The sequence below is a fragment of the Pogona vitticeps genome, chromosome 14 (genome assembly GCF_051106095.1).
Source record: "Pogona vitticeps strain Pit_001003342236 chromosome 14, PviZW2.1, whole genome shotgun sequence".
In the NCBI taxonomy this organism is placed as follows: Eukaryota; Metazoa; Chordata; class Lepidosauria; order Squamata; family Agamidae; genus Pogona; species Pogona vitticeps.
This window is the reverse complement of record NC_135796.1, coordinates 6,438,925-6,454,246: the sequence shown is the minus strand read 5'-3', so window position 1 is coordinate 6,454,246 and position 15,322 is coordinate 6,438,925. Positions and strand designations below refer to the sequence as shown.

The 15,322-nt window shown below is 41.7% G+C and overlaps 1 protein-coding gene across 6 annotated transcripts in view; it reads left to right on the top strand.

The window, feature by feature from the left end:
- TBX5 (T-box transcription factor 5) overlaps window positions 1–15,322 on the top strand; it is a 139,175-nt gene that overhangs the window by 82,036 nt on the left and 41,817 nt on the right. For all 6 annotated transcript variants that reach the window (XM_078381631.1, XM_078381632.1, XM_078381634.1 and 3 more), the window contains 2 exons: window positions 5,312–5,431; window positions 7,877–8,024. In XM_078381631.1, coding sequence (XP_078237757.1) covers window positions 5,312–5,431; window positions 7,877–8,024 — 268 coding nt within the window. The remainder of the gene's footprint in view (window positions 1–5,311; window positions 5,432–7,876; window positions 8,025–15,322) is intronic.

Sequence of the window (15,322 nt, the reverse complement as noted above, 5' to 3'; positions counted from 1 at the left end):
TATTTCATACTTCTACATACTATTCTTTTAATGAAAACCATACTTTATTTTCCAGTTCTTAGCTGGAATCAGACAGCCTCCAAACTTTTTGGAAACCAAAAATCTGGCTTTTCCCCAAATCACCTAAAGCAAACTGAGAGGTTGGTGTATGCCTTCAAAAAGTGACTGTATTTACTTCCAGTTTTCAATGAGAAGAATTATTTAATAATTTCTCAAAATGTTGTAACTCCAGTTGATTAATCTCAAATCAACAACCTCTTCAGTTTCTCTAAAGACAAATAGATTCCATCTACATGTCAGCATAATGAGATAATTAGCGCAGACTGACTTAAACTGAAATAATTTAAGACTCATTGATTTCAGCAGGGCTCCTCTAAATATGACAAAGCCTTAGATCCATCTCAATATTTTTGATATTTTAAAAGTCTCTTTGCCATATAGATGTCTTTCCTTTTATATTTATTTATTTATTTCAAGAGTAAAGGGAAATAACTCAGGATAACAGGGAATCTATCATGCTATACATTATCACATATTACCTGTACTTAAACATCATTACAGTAAAGACTTCTGTGTCTGTTAGTTGCCTATATACTTCCAACTAAAGTTATTTGATTATTTTGTATTAAAATTATCACATGTGGCTATAATCCCATATAGACTTCTTACAAGTATATTTAAAACTATTGTTATGTGTGTGCTACCAAAAAAAAGCATCTGCACACTCTGTATAAAAATGGAAACAGCTTTTAAGTTGCCCAAATATTTTAGATTCAAAGGCCTAATTTGTTTCTTTGTTCATGCAAATAATTTCTATCCCACTTTTCTAGTGTTTGCTCAAAACTTAGGGTAACAAACAATATAATACAATAAAATTGCAAAATATAGTTTTTAAAGGATTGGTTGGCCATCCCTTCTTTATAAATATGAAAACATTTGAAAAACAGTTATTGAGTTGGGGGTTACCTTTTGGAGGCGGGGGCAGTAGCATTGCTGACAGTGGCAATTCTCATTGACGCAAACACTCAGCTAGGGAAAAGTGTAAGGAATGCCTTATACTGGGGCCATCCAGAAGTGGCCATCCAGAAGTTGTGGGACTACAATTCCTTGTAGCTGTAGACAGCATATTTTATTTGATTGAAATGGAACATTATTTATTTGAGTGCAGAAGGCAGCATACTGGAATAAACCAAGGATTTAGACTAGAACCACCAGAAATCTACAGTGGGAGTTGTAGTCTAATCCAGTAACTTTTCCATTCTCTAGGCAAACAATGTCTTTCATTGATTCAATATGTAACAGACAAGAAAGTATGTTTTGACACCTAGTGTCAACCATGTTCACGATGGGTTTGAATTCTCACTTACTTAGGGGTAAGTAAGAATTCAGACTCATGGTGAGCACAGTGCATTGGTTGCCACAACACACTGGGGTGACCCTCCAGTTACTGTCAGGCTGCATCTCCCATCAGCCCCTAGACAGCATAGACACCAATGTTTAAGGATTGCGCAGAAATCCACACATCCACCAGCCAATGGCCTATTGGTTTTAAAATATGGAGGGGAAAAAATAAGGAAGAACACTGCAAAAGTACAGAAAGGTTCTTGTATGGAATTTGTCCGTCCAGCTGAATATTATCTTGCAACCTGGTGGGTGGGTGACACTCTTTTTTTGAGATTTCTCGGTGTAGGATTTTTCACCAAGAAATCCTGTAGGAGAGCTCATCAGATTTTTCAGAAATGTTGTGTATCCTATTTTTCTGGGACAAATGCAAAGCTACAGAAGGTTATGACAACTCTCATGCAAAACAGCAGTTGTTCAGTACTGCACTCACCTGGAAGAAACACTAGGCCATGCAAAGGCTATTACAATTCCGTGCAAAATGGCATCTTTCCCGGGGGGGGGGATTCCCTGGAAAGGAATACAAAATGTGGCAGTTTCCTGGACACAATAATGGGCAACAAACAAAAAGCAAAAAGATACCAAAAAAACCCTCAAAGGGGGAAATAGATGGGGGTCTCATTTTCAGAGGTCAGTGGGGTTTTTCTCTGAGAAATCTCCACATGGGAGGGAGTGAAAAACAGAAAAATGAGAAATATTGAGTCTACTCATCACATCCCTATCATTTGTATACAGGTCAACATCCTATTGCTTAGCATATGATTCAATGGACCAACTCTGGTGCAGTTTACTACACAAGGTGACAGGATTTTGGCCAAAGATTAGTGGCAGCTCTTCAGAGTTTCATACTGTGATGTGCCTCAGACCTATCAAGAGATATTGGGGACAAAACCCTGGACCTTTTTTTTTGATGCTGGTACTTTACTGAGATGGATATTGTGGAAGATCTGTAAAAAGCAGGTAAAACTATTGAAGGACTGCAGCAATTCCATGATCAGGAAACTTTGGGGGTTTTATAACTCAGAAGAGAGGGCAGAAGTATATGCTTGGTGTGCAGAAAATAGATGGGGGAGATTTTCTCCTCTGATAATACTAGAAAGCTAAAGTCATCCACTGAAGCCGAAAGGATTTCAAGACAGATGAAAAGAATTGCTTCTTCATGCAATGCATAGTTAAACAGTGGGATTTGCCGATGTAACATATAGTGAGAACTGACAATTTGGACAGCTTAAGAAAAGACCTTGAGATTAGGGCCACCAGTGGCTACTGACTGGGATGGTTATATGTGACCTCAAATCTCACATGTATTCTTAGAGTGATGAACTATAACATTTGTGATGCATAAGATAGGAAGTGCTTTATGCTTTGAGGAAAAGCCTCTACTTTTTTTTTAACAGGGGAGGGGAAGAACCAGCTAAATAAAATGCAGCTAGTATTGAAGGAAGATCAGATTGCCAGCCCTTCCGGAACCTGTAGGAAGAGAGGCAGAGGGTGTTGTCTTATCCTTTGTTTCTGGCAGGTCTTGGTCTGGCCTTGTGCAGAATGCACCTTGTATGTGCAGGTCATTCAACGGTGTGTCTCATGGGCTGTTGTCAGATTTCAAAAGCCAAGTCCTCCAATCAAGACAGCCAAAGGGATTCTGGGAGTTGCAGTCAAACAAAGCTTGGGGTACTGGATGTGATGGCCTTTGCCATATCAACTCACAAGTGTATGTACACTACACTAACACTTCAGTTTCACACAATTAAACCAAATTAAACCAATTTAATCACAAACCAATTCAAATATTAACATGCAAGTAGGTTGTAAAAAAATAACTTTGGACAGTTTCCAATACATTTTTCTTAAGCAGTGAGGAAAATAAGGCCTATTTTTGACTTTCTTTCCAAAATAGGACTCTATATTAATTGAACAAAATGTAATTAAAAGACAAATTAAAATACTAAAACACAATGAGATTTTTAAAATTCACTTTGAACAAAGGTCCCACCACCTTCACATATATGTTTCGAGGGGACACAGGAGAGGGCCTTCTCTGTGGTTGCTTCCAGACTCTGGAACTCCCTCCCACTGGAGGCCAGCCTGGCCCCATCTGTGCTGCCCTTGTGCAAGCAGGCAAAGACTTTTCTCTTCAGGCAGGCTTTTCTTTAATGACTGGTAGTCTGGGAGGCGTTTTAAATGGATTGTTATGCCTTGTTACTTTGAATCTGTTTTTTTGATTCTGAGTTTTGTTTACCTTTTTAATGTGATATTTGTTCAATTCTTTTCAATATTTATATACTTACTGTTTTTAGTTTTTTAAATATTGTCATTTAATTATGTAAGTCACCTTGGTCCCTTTCAAGGAGAAAGGTTGGGTAAAATTTTTTTTTAAAATTAATGAAGTAAATAACTTCAGTGCCAGACATAGGAAAATAATGCACCTGGATGCGGAAAGCTTGTTCCCCAGCCACCAATAAATTGCTAAAGCTTGACTGAGACAAAAAAGAGGATTATGTGGTTTCTTAAGCATTGCATTGCTTTGTTTTGATTGGATTGACTTTGAACTGAGCTGAATATGACCTGACCAGAAACAAAAGTGCATGAAAGTGCATTTCATGCCGATGGCAAAGAAAGCTCAAATAGAGTACCAGGACGGGGCCAAGAATAGAGCAGCAGACACCCTGGCAAGAAGTGACAACGTCTTCCCTTGCTGTGATAAGGGAAGTGTATTTGGCTATCATTCTCATAGGTACTAACCCACATATACGTATTACCTAGAGAAGGGATGGTAGCCTTGTGACTCTACAGCCACAAGCTGGCCACTCTGGTCAACCCTAGACAGTGTTTTGTCTTGTTTTCAAAGTTGCACCCAGGGGTAATGGCTTCTGCTAGTTCAGTTTAAATGATTTGGTTGCTTTAAAACTGCTTTAAAGCTGCTTTTTTTCTGGCAAGAACATGCCCCAACCAGATTACACACAGGTGTGACTGGGGATATCTTTGCAGAAGGGAAAGGTTCCATACATTCTCTCTTCTTCTGCCTCTCTGCCTGTCTAAATGGTAAAGGTTCCTCTTCACATTTAGTCCAGTCATGTCCGATTCTAGGGGGCGGTGCTCATCTCCGTTTCCAACCCATAGAGCTAGCATTTCTCTGCAGACAATCCTCCGTGGTCACGTGGCCAGAGCGACTAGACACGGAATGCTGTTACCTTCCCACTGTGGTGGTACCTATTTATCTACTCGCATTTTTCATTTTGCATGCTTTCAAACCGCTAGCTTGGCGGGAGCTGGGACAAGCGATGGGGGCTCACTCCATCACATGGATTCACTCTTACGACTGCAGGTCTTCTGACCTTGCAGCCCAGAGGCTTTTGCGGTTTAACCTGCAGCGCCACCACGTCCCTCTGCCTGTCTAAAGCATGTCCAGAAGAGTCAGCAGTTGTGCTGGTTGAAAGAATCCTAGAACCATACTCCAAAAAAAGTAACATTTTCAAGCTCTGAGTAAATATTTAGACTGAAGACTGTAAAATCTGAGTGTGGTGCATGGAATTTGTACAAAATTGATCATGTCTTTTAAGAATAAGTCTGCCATTTCAAAATGCCTGCTTGTTTCCTGATAGCCAGGGTGGTGTAGTGAGTTCTGGTCCTGTTAACAGACTAGGACTTAGAAGGTCTGGGTCCCTATCCCTACTCAGCCATGGAAGCTCATTTGGGATGTGGAGCTGGAAAAATCACTCCTGAAATATCTCACTTACCTTGAAGGCCTTATTAGGGTTACTATAATTTGGCTCCAATTTGATGGCACATAACGAGTTTCTTCCCTACTTCTCAGTCTTGCTGATAGTATGGTTGATTCAATTTAGTTCAGAACCGGTTTTTGAAGATCAGTGGGGTTCCCTGCTAATTCATGTCTCGTTTCCTTCCTTTATAGGCGAATGTTCCCCAGCTACAAAGTGAAAGTGACAGGACTCAACCCTAAAACCAAGTACATCCTCTTGATGGATATTGTCCCCTCTGATGACCACAGATACAAATTTGCAGATAACAAATGGTATGCAATGGGAGGCAGGGCTATCAGGGGTGCAAGGCGAGGCAGGACTTTCTCCAGCTTAAGCTAGATGGTTAGATGTCCTGTTTCACATATTTCAGCAATGTGGGTGGAGAAGGAGGTCCTCTGTGAACCTCCCAATGGTAGTCAAATAACTGTTTCTTCTACTACCATGTAAGGAAGAAGCATAAAAAATGGCAGTGTGGTTTAGTGGTCCAAGTATCTGACCTGAGACTGTGGATACTGACTCAAACCCTACTTAGCTATGAAGCTTGGTGAATGAACTGGGTTAAGCTGAGGGTGACAGCATCACCTAGTCATCATTTTATTATGAAGATAAAGAAGTCAAAGATGACATGCTTTGAGTTCCTAGAAGGAAGAGAAAGATACAAATATATCAGATGCATATAATGAAAGGTGAGGGCATAGCCCACCTCTGCCCACCTTTGCAATCTGACTGTCGCCGTGCATCAATATAAAGTTGGAATTTTAGCAAGTTTATTTCAGAATGAAGTCAAATTCAACCAGGAAAGTTACCACACATAGCCTTAAAGGGGAAGTTAATCCACACATTTATGGAATGAAGGGTGGATACTGCCTAAATTTTTACCCTGTGAGAACAGGAGCAGAAGCAGCACCCATAAATAAAGGGTTAAAAATGAAATACGCATCATTCAGAACAAAGGAAATGAAGACAATTAATCTTTAAGGTAGTGTGGGATTTTTTTTTTTGGACTAAGAAAGTTCACATTCCTCTCCAATATATACATGAAAGATTCACAAATGAACAGAGTCAGCTGGCAAGTGAGATGGAGAAAGAGTGGAGGGAAATACAGCTAGGAAGTCATACATTAGGATACTTCCAGATGCCTGTCTTGAAGGCTGCCAGTCCAAAACTTTAATGCAGTTCTTCCATAACAGCGCTCCTTAGCAGGTTTTCTATAATAAGGATGAAACAGTGGGAAAATACAGGGGGTCCACAAATGGAAGATCGCATCATCTGGATTCCCTACTAAAGTTCCATGAATGAAGAAAGGTCATTGCACATGAAAAGGCTTGTCTAGAAGCATCTCTGGATTCATTGTGCATGTGCCATCAAAATAATGGCACATGCACAAAATAATGGCACATGCACAGAGCATTTCCAGCTAAACCGACCTCCAGTATCCCTGTTTATGAGGAGTGAGCCCTGTTTTATGGCTCCAGCTCCTAATCAAAGAAGGAGAAGAAGAAAAAGAAACACAGCTGTGTGATCTATATGCAAAATTAAGGATTACCTTTATTGAACCACAAAAATATTATTTAAAAAGTGGACTTTTAAGTTGTGCAGGACTGTTCCCCACACTGACTTCTGCAGAGATTAGTGCTGGGTGGCAAAGAGATAAAATAATCCTGGCTAGATGCTGAAGTGCAGGATCTGTTTTAGAGAGGGACCTCTACATCTCGAGAGGTGAAACCTCCCACCATCAAACCTCAGGTTGATTCTTCAAATTTGTGGACTTCTGTCTTGGAACATTACTTCTGCTATAGATCCTGCAGCTTCGACATTCAGCCAGGATGATTTCTGGACCTTTGGCTTTCCCCCCTTTCACTAAAGTTCTGCAATACTTGACCTGATGAAGAATTTTAAACAACCTGAGTGCATGAAATGGGGGCAGTGGGGGGAGAAGGAGAGGGGTATCTCTGCATGTCACACTAATGCATGGTTTATTAGATGCCCTGGTTCTTTGGCCAGGTCTTGTCATGCGGACAACCCAACAAATCACGATTAGGTTTCTTTCCTACTCCTCATGTTCACCCCTGTTTCAGGGTAGACATCTGTGGGAACAAGCCATAGTTGTGAATTCAGATCCAGTGGCAAGATATAGTTTGTTATAGCTTCTAATGGTGATATATGGCTGGTTAACAAACCATGGTTTATGGAGATGGGTTCAAAACACACTCTAGTTCTCCATGATAGGTATTCATTTATAGGTTTTTATAAACCAGCAAGTGAGGCAGAGAACTTGAATGTGTGGCTACATCACATTGATTAGTGCCATAGAGCTAAGTTATTAGTCCCCATTAGAGTAGACTTATTGAATGAATTGGACTTGTGAAATTGCACTTCTACAAAACCAATTGATTCAATGGGCTTGTTCTAGCTGGAGCTAGCAGTCAGATTTAGGCCATAGTCAGTCTATATTAGCTCAGGCTTCAGCCACCACGTAAGGTTTGCAAAGGTAAAACAGGGAATAAGGAGTAATTTTGAATACATTTACATGGGATTCAGGACAAAATAACTTAGACATGGGATGTTTCTTAAGAAAGGACCTAAATCATCCCGCAAAACCATTTGAAGTTCTTCTGTCATACCTCCTTCCTGAAAACTGCTCAGACGTTTCTGGTTTTCTGATGGGTGGAGGAAAAGGAAATGAAAATTCAAAACACTGTGTATCTTCTGGTTAGGTCGGTGACAGGGAAAGCTGAACCTGCCATGCCTGGAAGACTGTACGTCCACCCAGACTCACCAGCGACTGGAGCTCACTGGATGAGGCAGTTGGTATCCTTCCAAAAACTCAAGCTGACAAATAACCATCTGGACCCATTTGGCCATGTAAGTACCTGGCGGGTGCAGTGTCCTTTTGGCTGGTTCAGAGTGACACTGGAGCTCCGTTTGGGAAAATGCCTCCCCTTCTATCGCGTCTGCATGAGCGTCTAATGCCAGAACCTCTGTGTCCGTGCCGTCCCAGGTGCAGCCACTAACCCTGATTTGTCCTCATGAGCCTTCATAGGGCTGAGGGGACCTTTCTTCCTGTCTTTGACAGATGAAGCAACAGAAAGCCAAATGGGGTTTTCAACAGAGTACTTTGGGAATTACATGGATGCATATCTGTGCCATATGAGAGTGGAAGAAAGTGAGGAATATTCAGAGGATTTTCTTAAGTTGATTGTAGAACACATAACTATTACGTATTTCTGTTCAGTTTGCAAGGAATTGCCTGGTCTTCTCTATTTGCAAAAGGGAGGCATAATATTTTGAGTTCTAGCAAGTGATTATATTTCTTATATTTGACATGAAGTATATATACTATTTATGGTCTTTAAAGTTGATAAAATAATTATACAGTGATAATACATTAAAGGATTATTTTACTAGAGAAAAGACATTTCATGATGTTCTATTAATGCCCTTGAGATTTTTCAACAGTGCTGAGAAAAGAAAAGAAAAATGTGCTTTCTGGGTTTTTTTCTAAATCCATGTTTTGTTGGAATCCTTTCTCAGTTCTGAAGAAGAACCCACATGGCCATGTTGACTTTGGGATTTAGGAAGCTGTAGCTTTATATTTTTTTTATCTTTGGTTGGTTGACTGACTTATACCACCCCATTAGTGCATGCATGATATTAGGTGGTTTTTCAATGTTTAGACTTCCGCCAACCTAGCGGTTCGAAAGCATGCAAATGCGAGTAGATAAATAGGGACCACCTCGGTGGGAAGGTAACAGCGTTCCATGTCTAAGTCGCACTGGCCATGTGACCACGGAAGATTGTCTTTGGACAAAACGCTGGCTCTATGGCTTGGAAACGGGGATGAGCACCGCCCCCTAGAGTTGAACACGGCTGGACAAAAATTGTCAAGGGGAACCTTTACCTTTACCAATGTTTAGAAAGCATCTTTCCCCATCTTTGCAGTTTTCATACTGGACTGAAATAGTTTTATGCCTACCCTTTTAGAGAGTTTCCAGAGAGGAGGGCATACTTGTCTTTTCCAGTGTATATAACAGAAGGAAAACAAGGGAAAATGGAAGTGCTGTGGCAGATGAAGAGATTTATCTTATTACTCTAATGGAAAAGTAAGGTGATAATTTTACTGAACGACTAAAAAGAAAACCACACAAATTACAAGCTGCTCTGGGTAAAAGGCTTGGCTTTATGGATCGTGCAGAAAAATTGTAGGCCAGAGTCCCAAAATGCATGGTAGATGTCCGCGATGGGTTTGCTTCTATGAAGTGAGTTCAGAATTAGGTCATAAAGTGAGCTGGGAGGTGTGGTTTCTTACTACCCTTTTAGTACTCCACACATACAATAGTAGTGAGTATTACATCACTGGCTTCACATTTGGCTTACTGAAATAGGGTTCGCTGCTTCTCCTTTGGCCATGTGGGGCTCCAGACCCTTACTCCAAAGTCTTACTTTACTGATGAAAGTTTGTGTGCCTTTGCTGCTGCTAAATATTGTGGTAAAATGAAAGAGATCCACAAGCAACTGCCACAGGAGTTGGCAATGTTGCTAGGACCAATTCTCTCCCCCCTCTGCCCCCAGGATTCTATGGGGGGCGAGAACAAACTACGAAAAAGAAAAAAGAAATGAAATGGGGGGGGGGAGGTAGCCTAATCTAGAAGAGTCTAGGTAGTCTGCATCTGGTTTGGAAAACAGGTATTTTTTGCAGTTAAATTGTGTGGTGCAGACTGTGGCATCTTTAGAAGGAAAATGACAATTCCTGGAGACCCCCATGAGTAGTATTTCGCCCTTTTTTGCCAGGAAAAAAAAGGAAACATGGGAAAGCCAGAAGCCACAAAACAGCCCTGGGAAAATACATTTTGCTTATCGCTGGACTCAGTCACCCATGGCCAGGCATCCTCATATCAAAGCAGGGCAAGTCAGGCTGAGAGCAGAAATGCAGAGGCAGGGAAAAGCTGGGCCAGGAAGGTCCTCAACAGTGAATGAAGTTGGTCTTAATTTGATGGAAGTGTGCGTTTGATACGTGGGGGGTGGCTGTCGTTCCCTGTCAACAGTTGGCTGTAATTGAGTTTCTGCTCTGTAAGTGGCGCATGCGGACACGTGAAAGGGAGATGTGAGATGAAATGGGAGACAGCAGCACCTTGTAAACAGGATTGGTACAACGTGCTAAATGATCCAGTAACCTAGATTAATTCAAACAGGTTACAGTTTGACAGTCTTGATACTTGACTGGAGACTGACAAAAAATTCATGCCCACCTATTGCAGGATGCCACTCAGGGCTTAATCTGACATTAGCCCCAGAACCTCTTTTTCTTCCAGGGTCAGCACTTAAGCTGTGATTCCAGGGTGGTTAACACAGGGGGGGATTTAAAAAGCTATAATAACCACATGTTTTATAACAAGAAGAACGTAATTAGTATCAAGCAGCAAATAGAATCCTGAACAGCCAAGCTCAGAATACATAAAAGAATGAAAATTATTTCAACCTGCTGCTTGAAAGCAAATGACACTGACACTGTTAGAGACATCTAGAGTGAAAATTTTTGTATTTCTTTTGTTTTGGCTTCTTTTGGAAGGTGCTTCTTTAGTTTTCCTTCATTTTTGCATTTTTTAAAATTTTTTGTGCATCATTCCTTTTGTTTTTTACAGGAAAGGGGATTCCAATTTGTGTTTCCTCATTTGTGTTTTCTGGCACTCCAAAAATCCTAAAAACACTTTAAAAACTACAGTTTTTAAAAAAACAAGAGACAAAGCAACATAGAATGAATCTGCTCCAAAAGCAATAGTACAGGAGAAAGTTATTATCAGACCTGTGCAGGTATTCATTTATATTATCACATTCATACAGCCCAGTCTCACACTGGCACATATTACCTCCACAGCAGCAAACAAAATAGTCTCTACAAACTACCCTCAAATATATAATGTTAACAGATACACAGTAAGTTAACCAAGTAACAATTTTTTAAAAAATAATCAAACAGGGAAAGCATTCTCTCTCTCTCTCTCTCTCTCTCTCACTCTCTCTCTCTCTCTCTCTCTCTCTCTCTCTCTCTCTCTCTCACACACACACACACACACACACACACACACACACACACACACACACACACACACACACACACACACACACACACACACACACACACACACACACACACAGAGGAGCTCAGCACACAGTCATCCTACAAGGAATGACCAAAGTCAAGAACACTCCTCACTGTTTTGCAGGCACTTTTACACATTTAAAATCCCTAATCCCACCTGGATGTTCTGATTAGCTGCTGACACCCCTTGCAATGCTATTGGATGCAAAAATTATGATACAAATTGTCAGGCAAAAGAGCATTGAAAAAAGAGGCTCTTTTTCAGCAGTCACTCAAACTGAATTGCTGAAAGAACATGAAATACATGTCTGAGAAGCCTCTATCATGTTTGGGATCTTTCGTTTCAAGACAAAAGGTCCGTCCTTAGACATCATTCACAAGCCTCTTTGGGGTGTGTGACACAGTCCTCAGGTCACAATCCTATCTGATACATCCAGAAGTAAATCCCACTCCACTCATTAATGGGGATAGTCTTCCTGACCCCGAACATCTGGCTCCTTGGAATGAAGACAGCAGGACGCCCCTTCCTGTGTTTGACAGTTCAGTACTATCTCCCTCTTCACCACAAATGAGTCAAGGTGAGCCATAGAAAGTTGTGCAGTATCTCCAGCTCTGTCTTGCAACAGAGGTGAGGAGCCAAGGGCAAGTATTTTATTGAGATTCTGTTGCATGGAAAGTCCCTCCAGTGCAGTAATGGAGGACTGTGCTGCTGGCATGACCGTTGTGGCTACTGCTCCGGGACAGGGGGATTTTTCTTCAGGGTGATCCTAGCATGTGCAATGGTGGTGCTTGTGAAAGAGGGGCAATCCCGTGTTACTACCCTGGTGCTGGTGGAACCTTTGGCTTTGGAGAAGCTCAAAAAGATAATACTTTTTCTGTAGTCAGCTGTGCGAAACCATTTTTGTGTGAGCCTATTTTGATGGAAGAAGGTGACAGATCAGAAATGGGTGCCTCTGAGCACATGCAGAAAGCAGATCTCATCACTGTGGGTCCCCTCTCTCAACTGACAGGGATATGAAGCCGCCAACGTGAATATAGAGTGCATTTTGTGAGAAGCATCTGGCTCTCCAGATGTTCATAGATCCACTTCCATTAACCCTAGCCATTATAGTCAGTAGGAGAGGATGAGCGAATCTCCAGTGCAATGATATCAGCAAGGCCAAGTCTTTGCAGAAGCTCTTGTAACCCAGAATATTATTTGGAATGCTTCTTTCTTTCTTTCTTTCTTTCTTTCTTTCTTTCTTTCTTTCTTTCTTTCTTTCTTTCTTTCTTTCTTTCTTTCTTTCTTTCTTTCTTTCTTTCTTTCTCTCTTCCTTCCATCATTTCTTTCTTTCTTTCTTTCTTTCTTTCTTTCTTTCTTTCTTTCTTTCTTTCTTTCTTTCTTTCTTTCTTTCTTTCTTTCTTTCTTTCTTTCTTTCTTTCTTTCTTTCTTTCTTTCTTTCTTTCTTTCTCTCTCTCTCTCTCTCTCTCTCTCTCTCTGCATAACTATGTTTCAGTTTTAATCTGTGTGTAGGTCCACCTCTTAATCTGCATGACCCAATTTTGGATTATGCTTCTTGATGATGGAAAAAAAGAAATGGAATAGCATCTTTTGTATAAAGGCTATAAGCAGAATGACTTTTGTTAGAGTGTGGTGGGGAGAAGGGAAGGTGGTTTGTGAGGCTTTCCCGTGGGATGAAAATTATTCCTATGCAGTCTGAGCATAGAAATAATTAGTTCATGAATATTTGGGCATACACACACACACACACACACACACACACACACACACACACACACACACACAAGCACACAAACTTCTGTTTGAACAGCTCCATTTTTAATTGTTGCTGTTGGACACCCTGAAGTGTGATAAAACTTTCTGTGAATGGACACAATGAAACAAGCTATCTCATGTTGATAACTGAATGCAAACTTTTTAAAAAGCACTTTCAAGTAAGAATCTGTCTCTCTAAATATATGAAACAGCTATGAAAAAGCCCTCTGTAAAAATTATATTAGTAACATAGCTGAAGAATAACAGTCTTCTCAACCATTGCTGTAGCAACAACTAAACAAGCAGATTTTAGAATAGATGAATGTTTGCATTGACCTGGCAAAATAGTTTTCTATATTGACTATCTTCTAATTCCGTACAGAATGTGCATAGGTCTATAATTGTAGACTATCAGACTAATGCACTTAATTAACTGCAATGTCTTTAATCAAATCCCACCTTGCTTCTAAATCACTGTATTGAAATATGGATCTATTGATTAATTTATTAGTTTACTATGCATGCACAGGTCCATGTCTCCACTCAGAAGTAAGATTTGCTACATTTAGTGGATCTCTTCTCTAGGAAGTGTGCAAAGGGGTGCAACCTAAATTAATTGTTCCTTCTAACTGGAAATCTGGAAAGGCATCTATTCCAATGAATGAAAAAGAATTTCAGTCAATAGCTGTAACTAAAAATGAATTTGCCTCTCACGCTGAATTACACCAGCTAGCCTTTCTCCTCTGACTGGCAACAGCAGGACTCTCTAAGAAGTCAGGAAGAGATGATTCTGCTGACCTGGGCAACCATGATGTTCTGTGGGCCAATTTATTTTATTAAAATAAAATGTAACGGACAGAGTTTGTGCGCAGTAGTTTCAAGTGTTATGATTAAAACACACACACATACACAGAGAGAGAGAGAGTAAAACCTTATTCTGCCTTGTGTGTGTTTGGGCCTGCAGCTGAATGTAAAGAAAACAATCACTTCGTCTTTGTTAAAAACATTAAATAACTTTTGCCATTTAAAGCACATGTAGACTAGAATAAACTCACAATGCTTGGACAGTTTGGTATTTGTTACAGTATATAAACTTGTCCTCGAGTTACTTATGTTTGTGTATCATTCTTAAACTTGGCAGAAATAGTTACTTCAATAAATAGCGAACTCTCACATCCTCACACTCTTGCATATTTGACCCTATCTGGTCCTTTCAAGCCCTGTCATCCCTAATTGGCCCCTGCTGACGCCAGACACATTCCGATTGGTCAGGATGCATCACTATGCAAAAAAGCGCATCCTCGTCCTCCCCATATAAACACACACATGCATTGTGTTGTACAAGTACATATTCCAACAGATTCCAGTCTTGGGACCTGAGAGCCTTTAAAGGAGAGGACAATCACACTTGAGTGTGAACCGTGCCTTACTCCCAATAGGCTTCTAAGGAGTCTTTTTTTTTTTTCTTGGAAGGAAAAAAGATGGATATAGAGAGAGAGAATCAGTGGCTTAAAATCCCTTTGTGATTTCGATTGATTCTGTACAGTAAAGTCATGAATTGAGTAGCCCCACTGAAATAATGAAACTTAGACAGAATTGCCTTCCACAGATCCCCGTTGGCTCAATGGCCCTACTTTAGTGGAGGTTTACCATGCCAAGCCACAAGATTGCAGCCCGTGTAGTGCAGCTGTCAGGCACGGTGCCATTGACACAGTTGTGTCCATCTTTCTAGCTGCGTTGGGCATCAGCTCCGCTCGCGCGGGCTGGGACGGTGGGAGCGCCGGTCCGAAGCAACAGGGAGAGCCGGCGGGGTGCAGAAGGCCCGGAGGTCTGACCCTTGGTCTAGGGAGGGCTTACTCGCGAGTAGAGGGCGGGGGCGTTACCATCTTTTTTTCCCCCGAAAGACTTGACCAGAGGGGGACTCCGGCCCACAGGGCCACGGCCTCCTCTCCGTTTTGGGGTGCCGTCGGCGGGGGACGGCCGGGAGGGGGGGTCCAGGGCGAGGCGCCCCTCCTCCTCCTCCTCCTGCCGGGCCCAACGGTCTCCGGGCGGCTGCGCTCGGAGCGCCAACAATAGGGCAGCCGGGGAAGCGCCGCGGCGGCGCGCCGGGCTCCTCTCAATTAGAGCCGCTCTAATGAAATTAGACCCCATTAGATCGTTCCCCGTTGATGTCTGCGGCTCTCCGGCATGTCAGAGCGCATTTGGCTAAACCCCCGGGATGAGAGGGCCTGGCCGGCCGAGCTGCCGCCCGGGCCCCCGGCTGGCGCGGGCCCGGCGGGGCGGCTTGCGTCTCCCTGTCGCCAAGCC